This window comes from Pieris napi, chromosome 14, assembly GCF_905475465.1.
Source record: "Pieris napi chromosome 14, ilPieNapi1.2, whole genome shotgun sequence".
Classification (NCBI taxonomy): domain Eukaryota; kingdom Metazoa; phylum Arthropoda; class Insecta; order Lepidoptera; family Pieridae; genus Pieris; species Pieris napi.
In genome coordinates this window covers 5,502,791-5,525,542 of record NC_062247.1, presented here as the reverse complement: position 1 = coordinate 5,525,542, position 22,752 = coordinate 5,502,791, and the positions used below count along the sequence as shown (strand labels likewise).

At 32.8% G+C, this 22,752-nt stretch overlaps 3 protein-coding genes and 1 long non-coding RNA gene across 5 annotated transcripts; 2 read left to right on the top strand and 2 right to left on the bottom strand.

Moving 5' to 3' along the window:
* Positions 1 to 1,941: 1,941 nt before the first annotated feature.
* Positions 1,942 to 3,880, top strand: LOC125056268. Its single transcript, XR_007118036.1, has 2 exons — positions 1,942 to 2,307; positions 3,321 to 3,880. It is a non-coding gene; the product is annotated as an uncharacterized LOC125056268 (long non-coding RNA).
* LOC125056267 (protein ANTAGONIST OF LIKE HETEROCHROMATIN PROTEIN 1-like) lies at positions 2,302 to 4,347 on the bottom strand. The gene is made up of 2 exons (XM_047659297.1): positions 3,912 to 4,347; positions 2,302 to 3,285 (listed from the first exon to the last, which is right to left on the bottom strand). Exons 1-2 carry the CDS (start codon positions 4,152 to 4,154, stop codon positions 2,497 to 2,499), a joined length of 1,032 nt encoding a protein of 343 aa, XP_047515253.1. The 5' UTR covers positions 4,155 to 4,347; the 3' UTR covers positions 2,302 to 2,496.
* A 1,285-nt stretch (positions 4,348 to 5,632) lies between these two features.
* LOC125055909 (ATP-binding cassette sub-family F member 1) lies at positions 5,633 to 19,362 on the bottom strand. 2 transcript variants are annotated; one of them, XM_047658634.1, is made up of 18 exons: positions 19,022 to 19,362; positions 18,360 to 18,476; positions 18,035 to 18,139; positions 17,626 to 17,736; positions 17,237 to 17,335; positions 16,664 to 16,765; positions 16,123 to 16,223; positions 15,753 to 15,933; positions 14,991 to 15,278; positions 14,107 to 14,183; positions 12,302 to 12,450; positions 11,123 to 11,206; positions 10,554 to 10,791; positions 10,048 to 10,228; positions 8,733 to 8,911; positions 7,769 to 8,002; positions 7,228 to 7,386; positions 5,633 to 6,283 (listed from the first exon to the last, which is right to left on the bottom strand). In XM_047658634.1, the coding sequence occupies exons 1-18, from the start codon at positions 19,242 to 19,244 to the stop codon at positions 6,182 to 6,184; spliced, it is 2,730 nt and encodes a 909-aa protein (XP_047514590.1). In that variant the 5' UTR covers positions 19,245 to 19,362; the 3' UTR covers positions 5,633 to 6,181. The 2 variants fall into 2 exon arrangements, with proteins under 2 accessions (XP_047514590.1, XP_047514591.1); XM_047658635.1 differs by lacking the exon at positions 17,237 to 17,335.
* Positions 19,363 to 20,355: 993 nt separating this feature from the next.
* LOC125056319 (lectizyme-like) lies at positions 20,356 to 21,988 on the top strand. The gene is made up of 2 exons (XM_047659362.1): positions 20,356 to 20,435; positions 20,538 to 21,988. The coding sequence occupies exon 2, from the start codon at positions 20,886 to 20,888 to the stop codon at positions 21,906 to 21,908; it is 1,023 nt and encodes a 340-aa protein (XP_047515318.1). The 5' UTR covers positions 20,356 to 20,435; positions 20,538 to 20,885; the 3' UTR covers positions 21,909 to 21,988.
* Positions 21,989 to 22,752: the final 764 nt, after the last annotated feature.

Below are 22,752 nucleotides of genomic sequence, written 5' to 3'. Positions count from 1 at the left end.
TTCGCTTGTTTTGCTAAACATTGGGCTATGAACCCGCGGTTTTATTTTCAATTTATACTATTAATTTACCGTTTACATATAAATTTAAATTTACACTATAAAAGGATTATATTACGTATAAAATTATACTATTCATAGGAAATAAATACTTGTGAGATTAATTAACGTGTTTGATCAGCTACAAGAGTACCTATGTATTTTCTATAATTCTACGTAAGGTTGTCTCTTTGTTCGATCGTTGTTTCTAATAATTACGTCGTGTATTAAAAGATTTCGATGACATTTCTTCTAAATAAAAAATAGGTTTTATTAAAAAATTTAAGCTGGTGTTATTACATTACTAAAAACACAATGGTTTTCAAATGTAATATTAACCAACTATAGTACTTATGTATATGTATTCTGAGAAATAAATAAATGTAAAATTAAAATTTGTCCCTCTGCACCTTAATATAAGAAATATCAATATAGATGTTTTATGAGAACTGAAAGTGATAGTAAAACAATCTTATAATAGAATTCAGTAAAAAAGCTTAGAGGTAGGTACTTGCTATTATATACTACATAAGTAAGATACTCATAGACGTACTTACCTAATTAGCTAATAATATTTTATCTAATCTCGTGTCAATTAAAAAAAAATATGTGCGTGTACGTGTACACACGTAAGTAGTGAAACTTCTTTATGACCTTATTTTTCGAAAAATGATCTACTACATATATGCAACTTTACAGAAATTGGTTAAATAAAGTTAAATTAGATAAAGTTTAACAAAAGGCTTTTATTTTCATAGACATGAATACAAATACAATTATTTCATTTTAACTTATTACTGTACTACTATGTAGTACCAACTAGTAAGATTATTACAGAATTTCATTAATTGTAATAGAATTATTAGTATTACTATCATTGTTATCGTTATTATATATTTTTGTTACTAAAGGTGATATCAGACGGTTCATTTTTTGTTCATTTTCACCTTTCATTCGGTACATTTCACTCGAAATGAAATGTCTGAACAAAAAATGAAACACGAGTGCCGAATGAATTCATTAGTGAACCGATCCAACAGTGTTGGATATTGGCATCCGGTATCTTTCATTCCCACTCCGAATGAACGAGAAATGAACGGTCTGAACACTGAGAGAACGTTCATTCGGATTCGGCCATTTTGTTTCGAGTCCTGTAGCCGACGGTCATCACGTTGTCGACGAAGTTATAACTTTTTTTTTCTGTGTGTTATTATATTGTTTTCATGCGGCAAAATGGTGTTCAAGTGGAACGATCAAAATACATTACTTTTTTTTTTAAATAAATTTCTTCTTTCAATCCATGGTCGCACCCACCACCGTCGACGTTTTCTTTGCTTCTTTTTTGTCATCTCTTTGATTAAATGATCACAAATTAAACTAATTCCAAGACGTAACGACTTCATTCGATGACATATTTAAAAGAAAGAACAATGAATGTTCATTTCTGTATCATTTCGTCTAAGCCGTGTGAACATAGAATGAAAAAAAATGAAGCATTCACTCGAGTGAACAATCATTCGAATGAACCGTCTGATATCACCTTAATGGCTTCGAATCTCTTCGGATCAACCGTGGTACGGACAAGAAAAAGATGGCGCGTAAAAGTGATATCAGCCGGTTCAGTTTTTGTTCATTTTCACCTTTCATTCGGTACATTTCACTCGAAATGAAATGTCTGAACAAAAAATAAAACACGAGTGCCGAATGAATTCATAAGTGAACCGATCCAACAGTGTTCAATATTGGCATCCGGTATCTTTCATTCCCACTCCGAATGAACGAGAAATGAACGGTCTGAACACTGAGAGAACGTTCATTCGGATTCGGCCATTTTGTTTCGAGTCCTGTAGCCGACGGACATCACGTTGTCGACGAAGTTATAACTTTTTTTTTCTGTGCGTTATTATATTGTTTTCATGCGGCAAAATGGTGTTCAAGTGGAACGATCAAAATACATTACTTTTTTTGGAGAACTTTAAAAATTATCAATGCCTTTGGAACCACAAAATTGTTGAATACAAAGACCGAACAATGCGGGCAAACTCTATAAAATTTCTAATCAGTGATTTAAACTTAGAGATTACTGAAAAAGATATTAAAAAGAAAATAAAAACGATAAGGACCCGGTATACAACAGAATTAACCAAAATAAAGCAGTCTACTCAAAGCGGTTGCTCTTCTGACGATGTCTATGTACCGACCCTGTACTGGTTTAAACATGCAGAATTTTTAAGCAGTGTATGCGTCCCACGGCAGAGTACATCAAGTCTCGTAAGTAGAATCTTTTATCAATCCATACTAATCCATATCCATAATATTAATCCATATCCTAGTAACTCTGTCTGTCTGTTCGATAAGCGACCACTACGTGAACAGAAGCTAGGTAGGTACCTACTTAATACTTATACTCAAACAAAAACAACGTATATGAATTGTATAGGTTTATTCAGTATTATTACATCATATTCTTCTTATCATGTTCCATTGCCATGGTACAGTGCATGAAGTGACAAACTTTTCTGCATATACGTCACGCACGCGGCGGGCATTTTCACTATGATTTCTTGCATTGGTTGGTGGTAAATCGCTTAATGCTAAAGATGGTACTTCTCGCCATTCTCCAGGTACAATGGACCCTGTGACCCAATCCTCAGTTTCCAGTGATCGTTGTTGCACGTAGTCCACTGTAGTTTTTCTGAGCCAATTATGTAATGCACACGTCGTTTTAACAAGTTGTTCAACTTTTTGCACTGACAATGGAATCGCCTTTTCATAGATTCGAAATTTTGATACTAATATTCCAAAAGAGTTTTCAACCACTCGTCGAGCTCTTGACAGCCGATAGTTAAATATTTTTTGTTTATCGCCAAACTCTCCTCTAGTATTATATGGTTTCAAAACATCCGTCCGCAAAGGAAAGGCATCATCTGCGACGATTACGCCTTCCTTTGGGAAATTTAGAAGATTCGACAACAAAGCTTCATTCAGTGTTGTTTTATTAAAGACGGATGCATCATTTGTCCTTTCGTTTATCCCAACATCTATATAAATAAAATTATAATTCGCATCTACTACTGCAAATAGATGAATACTAAAATTCTTTTTGTAGTCGAAATATTCAGAGCCTGAACTTCCTGGGCATCTTATATTCACCAATTTTCCATCCATTGCACCACAACAGTTTGGAAAGTTCCATAATCTATAGTAGTCTTCCATTATGTTATTCCATTCATGTTGACTTCCAGGAACCTGTAATAATAAAAGTGTCAACATTTTAATTACAGGATGCACCACAGACTCAAAATGAAGACTCTGCTGAATCTGAGCAGACTCAAGCTGGCAGTGAGAAACAGAAGACGCCAAATTCTGAGATTAGTAGGAATGGAAATAGTGAACTGATGACTCCTTCATATTCTCGAAAGCCAACAAACAAGAAAAGGAAGATTGATATACCGATTGATAGAGCAATTAAAGAATTAAAAACTATAAGCGAGCAAGCCAAAGTCCAAACTGAAGATGAGTTTGATTTGTTTTGCAAAAGTTTGGCAGTACAACTCAAGAAAATGCCCTTGAACAGGGCTTTGATATGCCAGGAAAAACTTCAATCTGTGATGACTCAGGAACGGTTAACACAGATATCACAATCATTTCCTGAAGTAATTTACTCGGACTCCAGCACTCCATCTCCATTTACTAGTCCATAACCAGTCGCCTCTATACCAAAATACAACACCGGAGTAGTTGTCCAAACATCCACCCAAGAGCAAGAAAACATACTCTCACAAGCTATACAAAGTATTGTGTAAATGTTGATTGTCTAAATTAAAATGTTTCAAGAAAATAACTTAATATTTTATTAAATAGATATAACTGACCTTAATAACCTTTCCAAGGGCTGTCCAACTGGCTTCACATACTTCTTGAAAAAAATAGTATATTGTATTTCGAGGTACTCTGTACAAAAACTCTAAACTTCCAAAACTATCACCTGTAGCCAGGTATCTCAGTACAATTTGATGTTTCATCCGGGTAGGTATGCTATCTCTCATTAAAGTGTTTTCTTTCGTTACTAACGGAGCAACAAGAAGTAGAAGTTCTTCAAATTTACTTTCATCCATTCGATGATGATTACAATATGAATCAGGATCTTCAACGGCTAGTTCTCTCAACAATGTATTGGAAGCTCCTAATAAATTTCTTCTTTCAATCCATGGTCGCACCCACCACCGTCGACGTTTTCTTTGCTTCTTTTTTGTCAACTCTTTGATTAAATGATCACAAATTAAACTAATTCCAAGACGTACGACTTCATTCGATGACATATTTAAAAGAAAGAACAATGAATGTTCATTTCTGTATCATTTCGTCTAAGCCGTGTGAACATAGAATGAAAAAAAATGAAGCATTCACTCGAGTGAACCGTCTGATATCACCTTAACCGAAAAATGTGACAAATGTGTGTAAATTTTTTTCCAACGCCGATAAAGAAGTTTGACTTCAAAAAGCAACATGGCCCGTAAGCTGCTACAAAATTTCTCCCATACGTCGATAAAGAAGTTTCACTTCAAAAGATGGCGCGTAACGGAAAAATGTGACGCGTGAAATCAATAAATGAAATCAATAAACGATCTAGTCTAAATTAAAATGGCCTTGTTTATTGGCTTCACCCTTCTATTTCCTTAGTAATGTTTCTTCACACAAGTAGGTACGTGATCAGCTTTTAATGCACAATACACCGTACATTTTTGGTTCTTACGCGTTTTCCTCAAGATGTGTACGAGTGTCCTGTATTGTATGTGTAACTTATTACGCACATTAAACATTCATTGATGAAACCCATCGACCTAAGCTTTGAAAATAGCCAAGCCGTTTAAAGTTAGCCTAAACTCTCAATCGGTAATGAATCATTTAGAACTTGCTTAAAGGAATATAAAAAGTGAGAGACGAAACGCCGTAAGTATCTTGTCAGCAGATTGGATCGGGATGCGGGATATGCTTTTTGTCGGATGCTCCAGATTCCGTTGCCGACTCTATCGCTGAATTTGTTCTGCAGGGCATGTAACTCCTTAATCCATTTTCTGCGGTGCCGTGGTGGCAAGTAACTACCCTAGTTTAACCGTTCTTGGAAGGCGGCCTCGCGTCAACGAATATTCTTTGACGCGTTGGCGGAAGCGACGACATCTCGTGATGCGAATACTAGCGAACTTAACTTAAAACTAGAGATTGCTGAACAGTCTGAGTTCATTGCTGGATTTGCTAGCTCTTCTAGTTTCTCGCCAAAGTTGTCTAAGGAAATTACTGTCAGCCCTCCATTCCACCCCTGCACAAGGAAAATGACTCGCTGACCTATGCCACGAAGGAGAAAACCGACCTTTTGGGCTGTCTCTTCGCGTCCAACTCCACATCGTAAGACCAAGGGACAACCAAAATTCGAAATTTCGAAAAGAATCTCTGGTAAAATACGCGTTGACACGCGATAATCACATCCATTTGACCAATCACAATCGAATGCAACGTTCCGTCTTGCATCTTTCATTTATATTCTCACCTCCCAGATAAACTAACACTAATTCAAATGTTAGAAATAAGACACATATTTTGTAACAAAATTTATTAATATAAATATTGGAAGATAAATCTTACATGACGTTTATGTACAGTTTGCAAACATTAATATAAATTAAAATAAATATACAAACTGTACAATATAAGACAAACACTGCGAGAAATAAATTGCTTATAATCTTGCATTATTTTATTAATTTTTTTGAAATGGTGAATTGGGCAGACACGCCACTATGAGACGTTTATTAGAGCTATCCCGAAATTCATTTTTTGTTAAAAATAAAAATTTATGAAGAAATACAATTTAAATCGTGTTTATTTTAATTACATTGATTGATATTTTTTTTTTATTTACTATTAAAAATCTTTTAGTCACACCAGAATTATGTGGATATTATATTTCATTACAAGCACGTTTTTTTTTTAATTATACAGCACCAATATCTAAATAAAACTTTTTTCTCGCGTTTTAAACATTATTTACATGCATTTTGATGGATTGGATGTAATAATTACGCGTTTTAATCCGTTGAAGTTATATTTAAATTTGTAGTGCTTAGATATAATCAGCACCAATGTCTTATTGGAGAACAGCAGCGTTGGCGATGATGGAAGGAGAGTTAATAGTTTCGCCGAGACTTTCGAGAAGCTCCTTACGGTAGGCGTCGAAGTCACCATCGACCTAAACAAAAAAATAATAAATAATAACCCAGCGAACTTTTTACCCGACTTCAAAAATCAGGTAATCATGAGATATTCGAATTAGATATTGCAGCATGATTTAGGCAACTAAGGAAGTGATAAATCCTAAGTGTATGTTGGGCCACATTCTCAGAAACTAAAAATCATATTCAGGTGTTCCTCCATTAAATATATATACAGGGTGGCCAAAAAGTCGTGGATCAAACGCAAGAGCGACTCATTTCCATGTGTGTTTCCTTTTCAGAATCCCTATTAAATGCGCCAAAAACTTGTGGTACAGGGTCACTTTTCGGTAAGGTAATTTTTTTTCACAGTGTGGTCCGAAGTAAACAAAAAGTTATGATTTGAAAAAAATTTATATCGTATAACTAACTTACATCTTCAATACACTCAATAAACATCTATAAATAGTATGTCTAACGCAAGAACTCATCAGTACCAATCTAGTGGATATTATGAAAAAGATACAGGATGTAGATATTTTCGCATTTTAATAAGAATTAGTAAAAAAAGTAAATTTTTTTATAAAAACGCAAAATAAATTATAACTCTGCAGGGGTTGAGCTTAGAACAATTGTTTGCAGCTGATGACCTCATCTATCCCCTATTTGCGTTTTATCCACGACTTTTTGACCACCCTGTATATGTTTCAATATTAGGAAACATTGTAAATACAATTTTCATACAGGTACGATAGCGATTTAAACTTTATCACACTGATTGGGCTACATAGATGAATAATAGTTCATATATTTTTGTTGGGAACTACCAACAAAAAACCTGACCATAGACATTAAATGCATTTCTGTTTTTAAGTTTTCCTTATACAAATAAAAATTTATACGTTATAAAATACAGCTTAACGCAATAAAAACGCAATTCACGTGAATTCAAAATATATGTTATATGGTTTTGCATACTAACCTCATTAATAGTCTGGTCTTCGATAACATAGAGGGCGCACTCCGTCTCACGAATGAGTCGTTCGTCGTGAGATACGATAACGACTCCGCCCTTGTATGCGTTGATGGCTTCTGCCAGCGCGTCTATACTTTCTATATCCAAGTTATTTGTCGGCTCATCCTAAAATATTCAATAAAACTATAATCAACAACCAGAAGAAAACTAATAGAGTACTTATCTCTTTTTATCATAGCAATTGGAAAAGGAAAGAGGAGGAGGAAAGAGTTCTTTAGTTAGGTAGATTTTTTATAAGGAGCATGAGCATGGAAACAAGTAGTTCTTAAATACAATTTTTTTTATACTACAGTATTTTTATATTTTATAGTCCATGGTGTACTAGTTAGGAATAAAATTAATTTCCAAGGAAATTATATTCATATATCTTACAATTTTATTTGATTTTTATTTGCTTTAATTAGGCTAAATTTTTATGTATTTAAATACTTCTGTGTCGTATATACTACAAATTAATAATTAATTTGATTAAATTAGTTATTCTTACCAGAATAATAACATCAGGTGCCATCAATGTAAGTTCAGCCAAGGCAACCCTGGCCTTTTGCCCTCCACTCAGATCCTTCATTTTGATCGTATGCGCATGACTAGCAAGCCCAAAAGTTCCGAGGGCTTTACGAGCCTTCTCATACTGCAGACCGAAAAGCCGCTGCAGATATTCCACTGGCGATTCCTCAGCGGTTAAATGTTCTCCACTGTGTTGGTCAAAACGACCGATTCTCTGCATAAAAATATAAAGTCAAGACTCTGACACATGAAGACGATTTTACATATAATAAAGGTAATTAAAATAATAATAATTGGACTCTTTGAAGCGATAAAGAGTACCGAGAGTTTTTTACGCCGGCTTTTTCTCTCGGCCTACACCCTCTGTCTTCTTTGCCGATGAGTAGGGATGCCTACAAATTCAAATTTAATGACGTGGAATAAGTGATACATGTATCTTATGTTCCATAATAAACATATTTTATTTTATTTTAAAGTTTCAATTATATACCTTAGTCTAATTTTAGAACTCATGTCTTAGACACCAAAATAAAGAACGTGTGTGTTGCCAGAATAGAAAAAAAACGTTTATTTGACTAATAATATTAATTAATAAAGCACACACACATATATATAAAAAAGAAATACAAACACAATCAATTTAATAAAAAATCGGCCCAACTTAAAGCTTAAGCTGAGTTGGGCCCATTTTTTACATTTGTTGCTGTCACTAGCAGCAGAAACAAAAACTTTAACAATTAAAATAAAAAATATATTTAAAAACAATTTCAGAAATGATGCCTAAATAAATATAAAGCATATTGAAAGATTGAATTGATTGGAAGATTAGACTTAGTTTGACAGACTCGCTCTACCATCAACACAAATTGTTTTATATGGAACAATTTTAAAATAATAAGAAAACAGTGTTTTTTTAGTTTTTTAAGAAAAATGGATATACTAACCAGTCTATGATTTCTCAAAAGCTCGCCTTGAATAGGACTCAATTCACCAACGAGCAGTTTGAGGAAGGTGGATTTGCCGACTCCATTTGGTCCTACGATCGCGATACGGGAATTCAGATCGATACCAAAGTCGACCTCTATGAATAGCGGCTTTTGTCCAGGGAAATTGAAGTTCACATCTAAAAAAAAAAATATTTGCTTAAAATTAACACATTAACCAAAATGGGCTTAACTCAGCTTCAAGTGTCTGCAACACAGAATTTTAAGTTTATTTATTTATTTATAAAAGCTTTCCAACGCTTGGCACATTAATACATTGACAGAAGAAAAATAAAAAACTGTTTTCAATGTGTTAAACACTTACTGGCAAACAGCATAGGTACAAGAAGTAATAAAATTAATTAATCTAAACAATAAAAAAAATGTTTAAACAAACACTAAACGAAAATCGCTCTCAAAGTCTGAGGTGAGCAACTATGAATGTCCAGATCCAGCTCGTTTTATAGAATGCTCAATCTGGACATCGGTGAATTTCGGCCAAAACGCGTTCTCCGGAAAGGAGGGATAAATGGAATGATGGGATGTCTGGGATGTCTATTGGGTACACGGAATTGAAATTTTGATAACAAGTTGGGATTATCTAGCTGATTGTTTAGTATCTTAGGAATTTTAACGAATATAAGGAATTTTATTCTCATCGACAAAATGACCATTTTATTTTCATGAGAACTTAATTATTATACCAATTGCACGTCCCCATCGGACAGCAGTTTTTATTTTGTAATTTAGGCATTTGGCAATTACAAATTAAAACTGGGATAATATTAAAAAGTACACAGATTTCATTAGGTAGATTTGATTTGTATGTGCTATACATTTTATCTAAACAGTGATTTTATTAATTTATTTAGTTTGTTAGTTAGAAATATTGGTTTTTCAATTATCTGCATTATCCTTTAAATAATTTCTTCATTTGTGTTTATTTAACCATTTTTATAAAGATCAAACTGTCCAAAATGTTTTTAAACTTTTAGTAAAGAGTGAGTAGGAGTTATAACTCCAAAAATAACTCAGAGTTTTCGACGTGACCAATTTAAAAAAATAAGACGTTTCCACATAAATTATATAAATTTTTATATGATGTTTAATTAACCTAAAAATCCCATTAATCACAATTTATATTCGATAAAAAACCATTTGTAGTATTGCGAAAATTCTATAAAAGAAAATGATCGGATTTCAAAATACAGATTATAAATAAGATTATTTTGTACATAAAAGAGTGATTGAACGTCTGAACGAACGAAATACGTACTATGTAATCCAAGGATCGGAGGCTGCAATGGCGGTGGATCTGGGAAGTTAAACTTGACAATGTACTCTTTGGGCCGCTGTAAGAGAGTGACAGGCGCCGCGTTATCTTCGTTCTCTTCCCGCTGTGATTTGCTACGGTTCTTCTCTTGTTTACGTGTAAGGGCTTCTTTTTGTTTCTTTTCCTGTAAAATTACATAGTTTATATCTAGCATATAAGGATATTTCATACAAACTTAAAATCACTTCGTCCGTGTATGTATGTATCTCTTAACAAGAACCAAGACCAAGGGTAAAACATACTGTCATAAAGTCAACACTCTCGCGGAAACATATAATTACTATTAAAATTTTGCTAGCATATAAAGGCACACTTTACAATGCCTTAAGACAGCATTCCAAATTCACGAGAATTCAAACGAATAGTTAAATAAATAGTCGTTTAACCAATACAGAAACGATATTAATACTATATATAATCTCTGAAATAAAAGATATATATGAACATACCGCTGCTTTCTTCGACTGTCCATGCGACTTCAAATCCTTTAACCTCTTCTCCTGTTTCTCATACTCTTTTATCATTTCTTTCCGCTTTTGGGCGTACATCTTCTTGAACATCGAGTAATTGCCCTTGTAATAGAACAACTTTTGTTGGTCTAAGTGAATAATTTCGTTACACACGTTGTCTAAGAAAGACTGGTCGTGGGATACAACTAGTAATGTTTTCTTCCATCCTTGGAGGTAACTAGAAATTAATTTCTATTAATATTTTCTATAGATCTTTCTTTCTGCAATAGTCTTAGTATGTTTATCTCCTACGAGCTTGACAAAGTATTATAATAACGTAAGAAAAGTCTTCGTAAAATATATGAATGAAAACTCCTTGGCTAAGATTGAGATATAGTATAAGTATGAAAAAATTTGATATAATATTTGCCAGAAATGGAAAAAATTCATTAATGGGAATTGACAATTTTTTTTCAGTGCTAATAAATATGGTTTATCAGCATAGAAAATCGCGGGTTAGTTTTATAATAAATATCGCATAATTGGAAGATAAAAAATTCAAAACTTACTTGTCTAACCAAATAACAGCATTGAGATCTAAATGATTTGTAGGTTCATCGAGTAGTAGCAGCGATGGTTCGATATATAAAGCTCTGAAAAAGAAATATGATTTGTTTTTTCAACAATTTTAACGAGTTATTGGATGTTTAAATTTCAACTGAATTAGTTGTACTTAAACTGTATAAATTATTCGCGTGGTTTTAATGTGGCACTTATCACAAGAAAAATCAAGTATGTAAGACATCTTCGTGACAATGGATGGCGTTAATATGGCAACTTTTCGATATTTTAATCAATAAAGAAAAAAAATCAACAAAGCAATAAATTAAAAAAAAAACATAATATCAAATTGAGATGGCATCTCTCGCTATTCACAAAGTAAAGCACTCAAAATAAATTCGCATTTATATTTGTTAATGTATTATTTAAATTGTGATGTCCACTTATACATAACGACAGAATTAAGGCAGTTGTCCCACCAACGACGAGAAAACGACTAACTATAACTATAGGCTATTTTCTCGCTCAAGAAACGTACAATAGATATACTTTCTGTGTAAACAAGAGATGCATATACAAACAGTTGATCGCTGACTGTTCACACGGCCGGCGAGCACTCGCTTCACTAGTTTGTCGCTGAGCGACAATAGGTATGAAAGATAACACTTGCTTGGCGAGTATTAGAACTCACGCCGAGAGAGCAACCAGTGGTTATTTCTCTACAGTGCGTAAAATAAAAAATAAAATATGTTTATTATGGAACATAAGATACATGTATCACTTATTCCACGTCATTAAATTTGAATTTGTAGGCATCCCTACTCATCGGCAAAGAAGGCCGAGAGAAAAAGCCGGCGTAAAAAACTCTCGGTACTCTTTTAAAACTCTCGTATCTGAAAGTACACGTTTTTTTATTTAATATGAATATCGAAAAATCATTTGAATTATCATTGTTATCTAGTTCAGACGACGATGATGATGAATTGTATGATGCGAGTGATGCGAGTAATCGCCCGCCTCACTCGTACACTCGCTTATAGCCGAGCTACACAAATATCGGAACTACGCACTCGCTCCCCGCGTCTCGCTTACTCGTTTTTAGTTCTAGCTCTCGTTACTCGTTAATCGTTGCCGGTGAGACAAGTGGCTAACGCGATTAAAACCGTAGCGCATGTCCTACAACATACCTAGCTAATGAGACCCTCATTCGCCATCCTCCAGAGAAGTTTTTCGTCGCCCTATTTTGCATCTCCTTACTAAATCCTAGACCAGCTAGAATCCTACGTGCGCGTGGTTCAGCGGAGTCAGCACCTATCGCTTTTAATTCTGCATATACCTGAAATTAATTGGAAAACTAAAGTACTAGCCAAGGTGAGGACTTCAGAAAAATCAAGGATTTTCATTTTACGGGATTCTGTATAAAGTAAAGTAAAAGTAAAAAATCATATAATCACATAGGTAACATAATGTACACTTATGACTTGTCAGTAAAGAAATACATATTCATTCTTCTAATTTTACATTTACTGCCAGTTCTCCAATCAAGGGCGTAGAACGGGAGAGAAGAACTGGCAATAAACTCTCCGCCACTCTTTTTAATCGCAATTTTTTTTGTTTTACAAAATGTTTGTAAGGAGCTGCAACCATTACACCATGTCCCATGTGACATTTTAAGTACTTAATAATAATAACATAAATTAAAAACAAAGATTTGTCCTCTATCAGCAGGAGGCATGGTGAAATATTAGCACGCACTTACATTCTCGTGGGTACAACACGCAAACACAAATAACTAACATCACCGCATACACGAATTCAAGTACGACCAGTCACCATAAGCAGCACCCGTTAACGAGCATGACATATATCTGTGGCTGCAAATGTACGCTTATAAATTTGCAGCGTAATATACCTCACGAAACGTATGAAAGTTCAATTAGTTTGTTATTTATTAATTTAAAAGAAGAAACCTAACAGACATCTTACAAATATAAAACAATTAAAAAGAAATACAAGTTATAATTAGAGTGGTGTCCTTAAATTGCTTAACAGTTAAAATACATTTTATAAGATAATATACAACACACGTCAACACACACATTGTTAATGAGATACCGAAGACGTTACAAAACAGCTTTATAAAATGTGAGTTCGAATTATAAAACCATCAAACATTTTTATATAAGTCGGTGTCAGAGCGACAAAATAATTAAAGCTTGTGATAAAAAAAAATAAGGAATGTACGTAGCGGCAGTTGACTACGACTTTCAACCACAAGGGCATACGTTTAAATAGCGACTGTGCACTAATAGATTTTGTACGTATTACTTTGTAAAAGTAAACATTGAGGTAACCGGCCAGTCTTAGGCCCAAATAATAGATAATTAATATAGCAAAGCAGCAGTGTTGGCCTAGTGGCTTCAGCGTGCTACTCTCATCCCTGAGGTCGAAGGTTCATCGTTCAGGAAGGAAATCATCGAGAGGAAACCGGCTTAGACACAAAAATTCAGCGCGTGTCAGGCACAAGAGGACCTACTTGCCAATTACATTGACAAATGATCACTAAACAGATACAGAAAACTGAGGCTCAGACCGAAAACTTGGTTGTAGCGCCAATGATTATTATTATTACTATTATTTCTATAGATAATACTAGCTAATCCGGCAAACGTCGTTTTGCCAAGTATATTATTTATAATAGAAAAATAGGGGTTGATCGTAGAGGGGTGAAAATTAGGGGTTGTATGTATTTTTTAATGTATTAAATATCATAAAAAAATTATCTAAAAATTAAAAAATAATAATATAGTGGTGGACTACCCTTAAAATTTAGGGGAATGAAAAATTGATGTTGTCCAATTCTCAGACATACCCAATATGCACACAAAATTTCATGAGAAACGGTCAAGCCGTTTCGGAGGAGTTTAACTACAAACACCGCGACACGAGAATTTTATATATTAGATTATAAACAGTTTAGACATAAACATACCTCATTTAGCTTTTCCTGTTTAGACAGATCGCCTTTTTCTATTAGCGCTTCTAACTCCTTACACTCGTCCAGAAGCTCTGAAAATTGTGTATATTAATTACAAAATGGCTGAATATTCTCGGTATCAATACGTATACGTAAGACTTCAAAAATTACGATACTTTAGCACGGACTTTACGTTTCGTAGATAGATATTCGAAAAGTTTCGAGAATTTCATGTTGGAAGCTCGAAAGCTAAGGTTTGCCATACAATTTGTATAGTTACGAACACTAACGACCTTCGTACGTGCTTCAGTGTAGTTTGAAATATACAGGGTGGTCAAAAAGTCGTGGATCAAACGCAAATAGGAGATAGATTAGGTCATTCCCTTCAGAGTTATAACTTATTTAGCGTTTTTATAAGAAAATTGACTTTTTTTACTAATTCTTATTAAAATGCGAAAATATCTACATCCTGTATCATTTTCATAATATCCACTAGATTAGTACTGATATGTCTTTGCGTTTGACATACTATTTATAGTTGTTTATTGAGTGTTTTGAAGATAATATTAAGTTAAACGATATAAAAATTTCTCAAATCATAACTTTTTGTTTACTTCGGACCCCACTGTGAAAAAAAATACTCTACCGAAAAGTGACGCTGTATTACAAGTTTTGGCGCATTTGATACGAATTCTGAAAAGGTATTACAAATGGCCATGAGTCACTCTAATATCTTTCTAGCAAGAATTACAAACAACGATTGTGAAATAATTGTATTAAAACAATTAGTCTTACATATTTTCCGTACTTCAATAAAGGGTATAATTGTTGTGTACAATACTTAGAATGTTTGTGCATTTTAATATACAACTTATAATACAAAAAATAAAATTTCTTACCCTTTCTTTTAACATCAGATTCCAATAAAGTATCGACCGCACTCATATCACTGGCAGTAACTTCCTGTTCACAAAGCAATATATCAATATGGGGCGGAAGTGGAAATGCACGTTGTGCCAAATGTCTCAATAATGTGGTCTTCCCGTGACCATTGGGCCCAACAAGACCATATCTCCGACCATTTGCAATCAACAGATTTGCATTCACAAATAAATCTTTTCCTTTCGCACTGATTGAGAAGTTCTCTACTTTAATGTCCACTGCGTTTTCTAATGCTGCCATTTGACCTGAAAATTGTGTTTACGAGATATTTAGCCACTATTGTATAGTGCAGTACCGAAGCCCGCAATGTATAGAGCAGAAATGTATAGGTATACTAGTCGACCGGCCAAGCGTTGCTGTGGCTAAGGTGTTTGTTATATTACATAGTAGTAAACTATTCAAGGGAAACGCTAGGAGAACACCAGCCATGGGCACCACCATGCTTTTTTGGTGGTTATGCCATTACATTGTAGCTTATGTGAAACGTTGGTACTTTCAACACAGCGCCATCTGATAATATGATAATAGAAGGCTGATCACCTACTGGTTTATTAAGAAGAATGATCAAGTAACTAATACAGAAATTGGATACCAATACCAAGGGTTGTAGCACCACTGGCTATTTACAAAAGTTATCGTTAAAAATATTTCAACAAATACATAAATTACATAAACCTTTAGTTAATTTATATTTTTCGAATAATAATAAAAAAACATACCAGCAGATTTTTGTGCTTGACTAACTGTGAAGTTTGCATCCAAGTCACTGTGACCCTGGCCACCCTTCTTTGTTAACATTTCCACTTGTTTCTCATACTCTTGTTGTTTCTTCAATTTCTTCTTCTCTTTATGGCTCATTTTCTTCTCTTCTGGCTTTAATTTATCTTTTGGTTTCTCTTCCTAATTATAATAAGTAATTATTAAGTGAGCATCATAATTTAAAAGCCAATAAATTGCAATGTTTTATAAGAATGGTCAATTTGCCTTTGCTTTAGATTTGATTTTTTTGCATATTAATAAAAAACAGACTTTAATTGCTTTTTAGTTGTTACAAAGGTACAGATATAGGTTTAATAAAATTTGTCTAACCTTTTCTTCACTAACATCCTCATCTGGTTCGGGATCCTTAATTTCAAACTTTTTAAGTTCCTCTTCTAAATTATCCATATTATTTTTCTTCCTACTTTTTACTGTAAAACAATATATAATTACTTAAACGTTCTATTATAATCAATATTCACTATTTCGTAAGGTATCTTTTTCTTAGTGTGTCCACTTATCGTAGCAAATTGAGTATGAGTTTTTTAATTATTTACTTCTACAGAAAATAATTACATTCTAAGGGTAGAAGGTAAGGTTGATAAGGTAGGGACCTTATCAATCTAGTCTCACAGGCTCATATAATATGTTTGTTGACACTCATAGTATGAGCCTCTAGGAATATTTTACTATGTTTATGATTGGGTAAAATTTATTGTTACTTTTCTATAACATGTATAAATGATTCAAGCTCAGACAATTATGAACAGTTGATGCCTAATCTTAAAAATATGTTCAAATATATTACAACAAATTTTCTATAGCTATTGTCCAGATTATTGTATATGATAGATTCAATTTAGATACTTACATTTACTTTTAACTACAGGCTTCAATTCTTCCTCATCTTCCGATTCAATTTTTAATTCTTTATCACTTTCTTCTTCATCCGGCCAATCCTCTTTTTTCTTACCTAATGGACAAATGGTAACTTATAAAATAACTACAATTTTGCAGATATATAAGAAAAACGTTTATTTGACGTAGCATTAATGTATTTCTAAATGTACTAATTTAATTTTTATCAGTACCTGGCTACTTAATGAAGATAAGAAGTATTAGTCCACATCCTATCATTTAAAGAAGGTTATACGTTGGATCAGTTTGTATGTGAAAATGTTAGAATTGGATATTTACAAATTATGACCAACTTAGGTTTCCAAGAATGTGTGAAATTATCTATCTATATAAATTGTAAGATTGTCTACAATTTTCTCCGAAACTTAAATTAATATCAAGGTGAGCCGTTTTTGAGATAGGGACATCCTTTAGGAGACAGTTACTGGAAGTCAGTTTGACTACCACAAACATCTACATAAAGACGGATGATTAGTAATTGGGAAATAATTTCTAACATTTCATGGAGACCGTTCTTTTAACTAACCTTTACTTTTTGATTTCGGTGGTAATACATTGTTGCTACTGCTAACTGATTCTTCATTCTCTGATTCATTTTCGGCAGGAGTATTCTTTTTATTTTTTTCTAGAAGAATGTTCAGTCAATATTATTAATGACTGGTAGTTTTTTTTTATGAAGTTAAGGTGTAATAATTTAAAGGTGTGGTACTAAACTTTTAACAACAATTCAAATAATCAATCAACAATAGAAAATTCTACCTCACAGAACATGTTTAATAAAAATAAAAATAAATATTATAGAACATAAGATACATGTATCACTTATTCCACATCATTAAATTTGAAATATTAAAAATAATGATTAACAGAGGCAGAAATATAGCTATTCCAGAAATATGACAGAAAAATATTTACCATTTTTAGATTTTGGTGCAGGTGCATTACTTGACACATTACTAATAACAGATTTTGTATCTTCATTGTCCGATTCATCAGATTCTGCTATTGCTTTCTTTTTATTTTTTGCTAAAACAAAATAAATTATATTGCTCTTCAAGCATTATTTGAGGGAAAGATATTGGTCATGGCCACCTGAGCTTAGCAAACACAGAACAAATTAAAAAGGACAAACTCTTCACTTTATAAAGATTATTACCAATATTACTAATAATTACTATACTCCAGAATTATCAAAATATCTAAATATGCAGCCATATGGAACTACAAGTGAATGACCTATATTATGAAATTAATAATTTCCTGAACTTAGTAAACTATGTTACTACTACCTAAAATAATAGAAGTGATATGTATAGATATATACCTTTCTTTTTCATAATGGGTTGTGCTATTTCTTCTTCCTCAGAGGCTTGTTTAAGCTCTAAATCACTGCCTTCATCAGACCAGTCATCACCTTTTTTACCTTTACCTACAACAAAATGTTTTTATAAAAAGACATTTAAATAATATGAAATCTATAGGAACTTAGATCAAAATATTTACTGACAAGGAGGATCCATTATCTCATTGTACTATATGTACACAATGATACAAGCTTCCACAATCCTCTCACTAGATGTTACTTTAAAAAATAATTAAAATTTCTTGCATGAATTGAAATACTTAACATGTTTATACATTTATATTACCTTTTTTCTTTTTATTCTTTGCTACAGGTTTTGTAGATGTATTTGTGGTATTGCTAATAATTGATTTATCCTCTTGCTCATCATCAGACATATCAACCCCTTTCTTTTTGTTTTTACCTATTTAAGTAAGAATATAAACACAAATAAATAATAACATCAGTATAATATTTTATTAAAATGCATACCAATTTAAACAAGAATATGTAAAAATATCATATTCCAGATAAATAAAGTGAATGGATATTATTAAGTTCTTATTTTAAAAGGTAAAGATATTCAGTAATACTCAGAGTCAGTGAGTTAAGTGAAGATTCCAATAAATTACACCCCAATAAGACCATAGATTCAGCAATTAAAAGCAAAAGGTCAAAATCAGATTTCAATTTTGGACTTAGCTTAGCTTAATCTAATAACTATAGAATCTATAATGTATACTATATAACTAACGAATAATGATATTTTAACAGATGTCAAGGAATACATAATAAATAAAAAATAAACACTTAATAATAAAATAGTCCTTAAGAATGTACCAGACTTGATGTATCATCTTGCTCTATCAGATCTTGTATTTTATAATCAACTATATAGTTTATGCAATAGTTTAGTAAAGTTTTAATTAAAATTATAAAACTTTACATGACCTAATCATTATCATCTACCTTTCTTTTGAGACTTCTTTGAAGCTGGTTTAACATCCTGCTCATCGTCTGATATGTGTGCTTTGTTCACATCTCCTTCTGCATCACTGTCCACGACATCTTTCGTTTTCTTTTTGCCCTTTCCTTTGGTCTTTGAGGTTATAGCGTCGTTGGCAACAGATTTCTTGTCCTCAAAATCTTCATCCAAGTCTAAATTCTTTTTATTACCTTTTTTTTTAGACATCTTTCTAATTCAATAAGTCTAAAATATAAAATGTATTAAAACAGAAGACATCAAATAATAAAAATATCGAAGCAATTATAATATAGTTTGCAAAAGAGATGGGATCACGATTGACACTTGACAGTTGACACTGATCGACACAGATCGAGTATAATAGAGATTGACATTTGATTCCAAGACTACGATATATCGTGGTATTTGATCACACTTCACACTTCACAGTGGATTTACATACTAGAAATACAGATAGATTACTTAATAAATTACTTGTATCTAAAATTCTAAACATTGACATATTCTTTCGCTGATTTCGTAAACTTTTAGGCTACAAGCTGTATTGCAAACCTTTCCTTATATTTGTTTAAAGGGCCAGTTTTGTAGTTAAGCATAAATGGTAACACAAAAGATAATTAACAAATAGGCTTATTATTGGTTTTATGGATATATTTTTTTATAATATATTAAGTAGGGCTTTTCAAGAGGACTCCTGCCAAGCAAGCCTCGTCCACAGAATTCCTTTGAACGTCAAGAAATCTGTTGTATGAAAATTAGAGGCCAAGTCCAAAACTATAATTTTGTACAATACAGATTAATTTGATTCTTAAGAGCGCGCAGTGGGCCAGGGCAAAATTTATGATTTCACCCGTGCGGGTTCCTCCGCTTTTGAGACAAAAGCAATCACCGCGGCGCAATGGTCGCGCATCTGTAGTACAAACTCGAGGGCATTTTGAACGTTGCGTAGTACATGCAATACAATTATTAGATAAAATATTAATATGTGGTTTACTTAACGAGTGCCAGATTAACTGTTTCGTCTACATAATATATACTACGCGGTATGATTTGAAATCTCATGGAATGCATGAAAACTGCCTTAAGAAATGCACAGTTGTGGAACGACGGACATCGAGGTGATTCGATGGTATTTTTTATTCTGACTTAACGTCCAATCTAAAAATCTGACGTAACACCACTCTAAATATAAAAAATCCACTTATGCTTCGGTCTTGGTTTCCGAGATCCCTGTGGGGTCACCTGACCATTTCGACTTTACCAGGGTTTCATATTTTCCCGGTGGTTTGCGCCGCGATACACACAAAGTCGGACTGTATCAATTATGTACATACTTTGCTTTATATTCACATCACCTCCCATCATAGTCAACATTTTACTTACATGTATTTTAATTGGGTGTGTATCTTTAGTCTCTTTTTAATTCTGCAAGTTCATTTTAGTAGGTAGTAATTTCTTTATTCTCGATAAGATTTAAATAAAGGATCTTTCAAATTCCAGTAATGATAATCCATCAGAAACCTAAATGTGAAGGAGCCATAAGACAATTACCTAATACGTATGTATGTATCGTGACCGTATAGCTAAATTAATCATTTCATGAAATGTTCGGCCATATTGCATATACGTTTTTTTAATCAAACTTTAGAGTGTGAAATTTTTCTATTTGGAGCTTAAATGAGAATTTTAGTTAAACATTCCTTTTATCTTTCAAGAAGGTTCCCATAAAATTAATAACTAAGCAGAAAGTATCTACTTACTGGCTGAAAATTTTCTATCAAGACTTGTCATAAAAATTCTATTAATGAAAATAGAACATAAAATTCTCGCAGTAAAATAATATTCACCATGGGCAAGAATATTTTAATGGATTTTTTAATTTGTGTTCTTTTGTTGTTTAATATTTTACAAATTTGCGCAAGCCAAGTGGACAAAAAAAGCGCCGATTACAATGAGCCTCTGGATGATTCTGCCATGAATGGAATGGACATCGCAGACCAGGATATGAGTACGAATAATAACGTCTCAATGTGTGTGAGAAGACAAAATACTCTGATGCATGAAATCCAGACGGCTAGCCCGAAACAATTCCCATTTGTCGTAGCACTTATGTCTCAAAGGAATGAATATGTTTGCGCAGGATCTATTGTTGCGAATGGCATAATTCTCACATCCGGTCACTGCGCTCAATTGGCGAGCTATGCTCTGGTAAATACAACTTCTGATAAAAAGGACGAAGCTACTATACAGTTGCACGTGATAAAAACTGAAAATTTCCCAACCTATACTGGGCCAGATGCCGCTAAAAATGTTGGAATCCTATTTACTGAAAAACACAATAATACTATAGCTTCAAAAATTCGCCTGAGCAATGTTACAGATGGAAAGAATTTAAATGAAATGGAAGCTATAGGATTTGGGTTAAACACTGAGGTTGGACAGCCAAAAACCTTGCAGGTTATAGGAGTAGAACAAAGGTCAACTAGTGGCGATGTATTAATGGGTTTCATTGATTGCATTGAAACCAAAGTGCCAACATGTTTCAAAGATTTAGGAGGGCCTGTAATTTTTGATAGTGAACTTATTGGAGTGGTAACTAAAGGACAAAATGAATGCACTAAAGAAATGACCACATCATACGCAATAAACAAGCACATTGTTGACGTTCTACCAATCTATACTTTCAAAGCATGGCTTGACGACCAAATTCTTAAAAACCAAGAGCAGGTTAAAGAACCTCTAGAAATATATCCCTCGAAGCCGATATTCCGCGAAGCAGTACACGTGATGACAAGTTCTGGAAATGGATTTAAAATTAGCTTGTCGTTATTTATTATTCAAATTTTATACAAATTACTGTTGATTTATTAGTTATGATAATGGAATTTTATTTAAATTTTGAGTAAAAGGATGTCAATTTGAATTATGCAAATAAAGCTACATAACTGAAATCGTGATTGTCCATTAATGTGACTAACTGTTATAAAATAACAGGCATAAAAAATAATTATTTTAATATTAAATACGAAGTCCTACGAAAGGTCCAAAAAAATTGCAGATTAACTTTCCAATTCTACAAGCGGCAGTTGAATACAACTGACGCTCAAAATCTAATGTTTATTAAAACTATTTGAAATTGTGCACAGTGCTTCCAACTTCCAAGCTATCGATCATCTTATATTCATTAGCTACAATCTAAAGAAAGCTCCAATACTAAAACCTAAAATTTTGCAATCAATAAGAATGTCTTAAACAAAAAATTTGTTATCATATTTTATTATCATTACAAAATAATCTGCATACATTTTTAAATCGAAAAGTCGCAGAATGTTCACGAATCTTATATTACTTTTTTATATATTTTCATCCTTAAATAAATAGAATATTGTGAGATATTTCTTAAATGTATTCATAAATTATTTGTATACTTATATAATTACGGTTGTGCACCATAACTGTAAAGTGACCATTTATTATTTGACTCAAAACGGGACTTTGGTTTAATTTAGGTAAAATAATAAGTAGTCTATTAAAAAAAACTTTTTAAAGTTATTTATTTAAAAAAGTTAGTTGGCTTAAAAGCAACGAATTACAAAATATAGGTAGGTAGCAAAAATAATATATTTTATATTTATCAGAATTTGCTTTCACTTTGGTAACGATTTCAAATAAGAATAAATAAGAAAACTTTTGGCACGTTTTTTTTTTACATTCT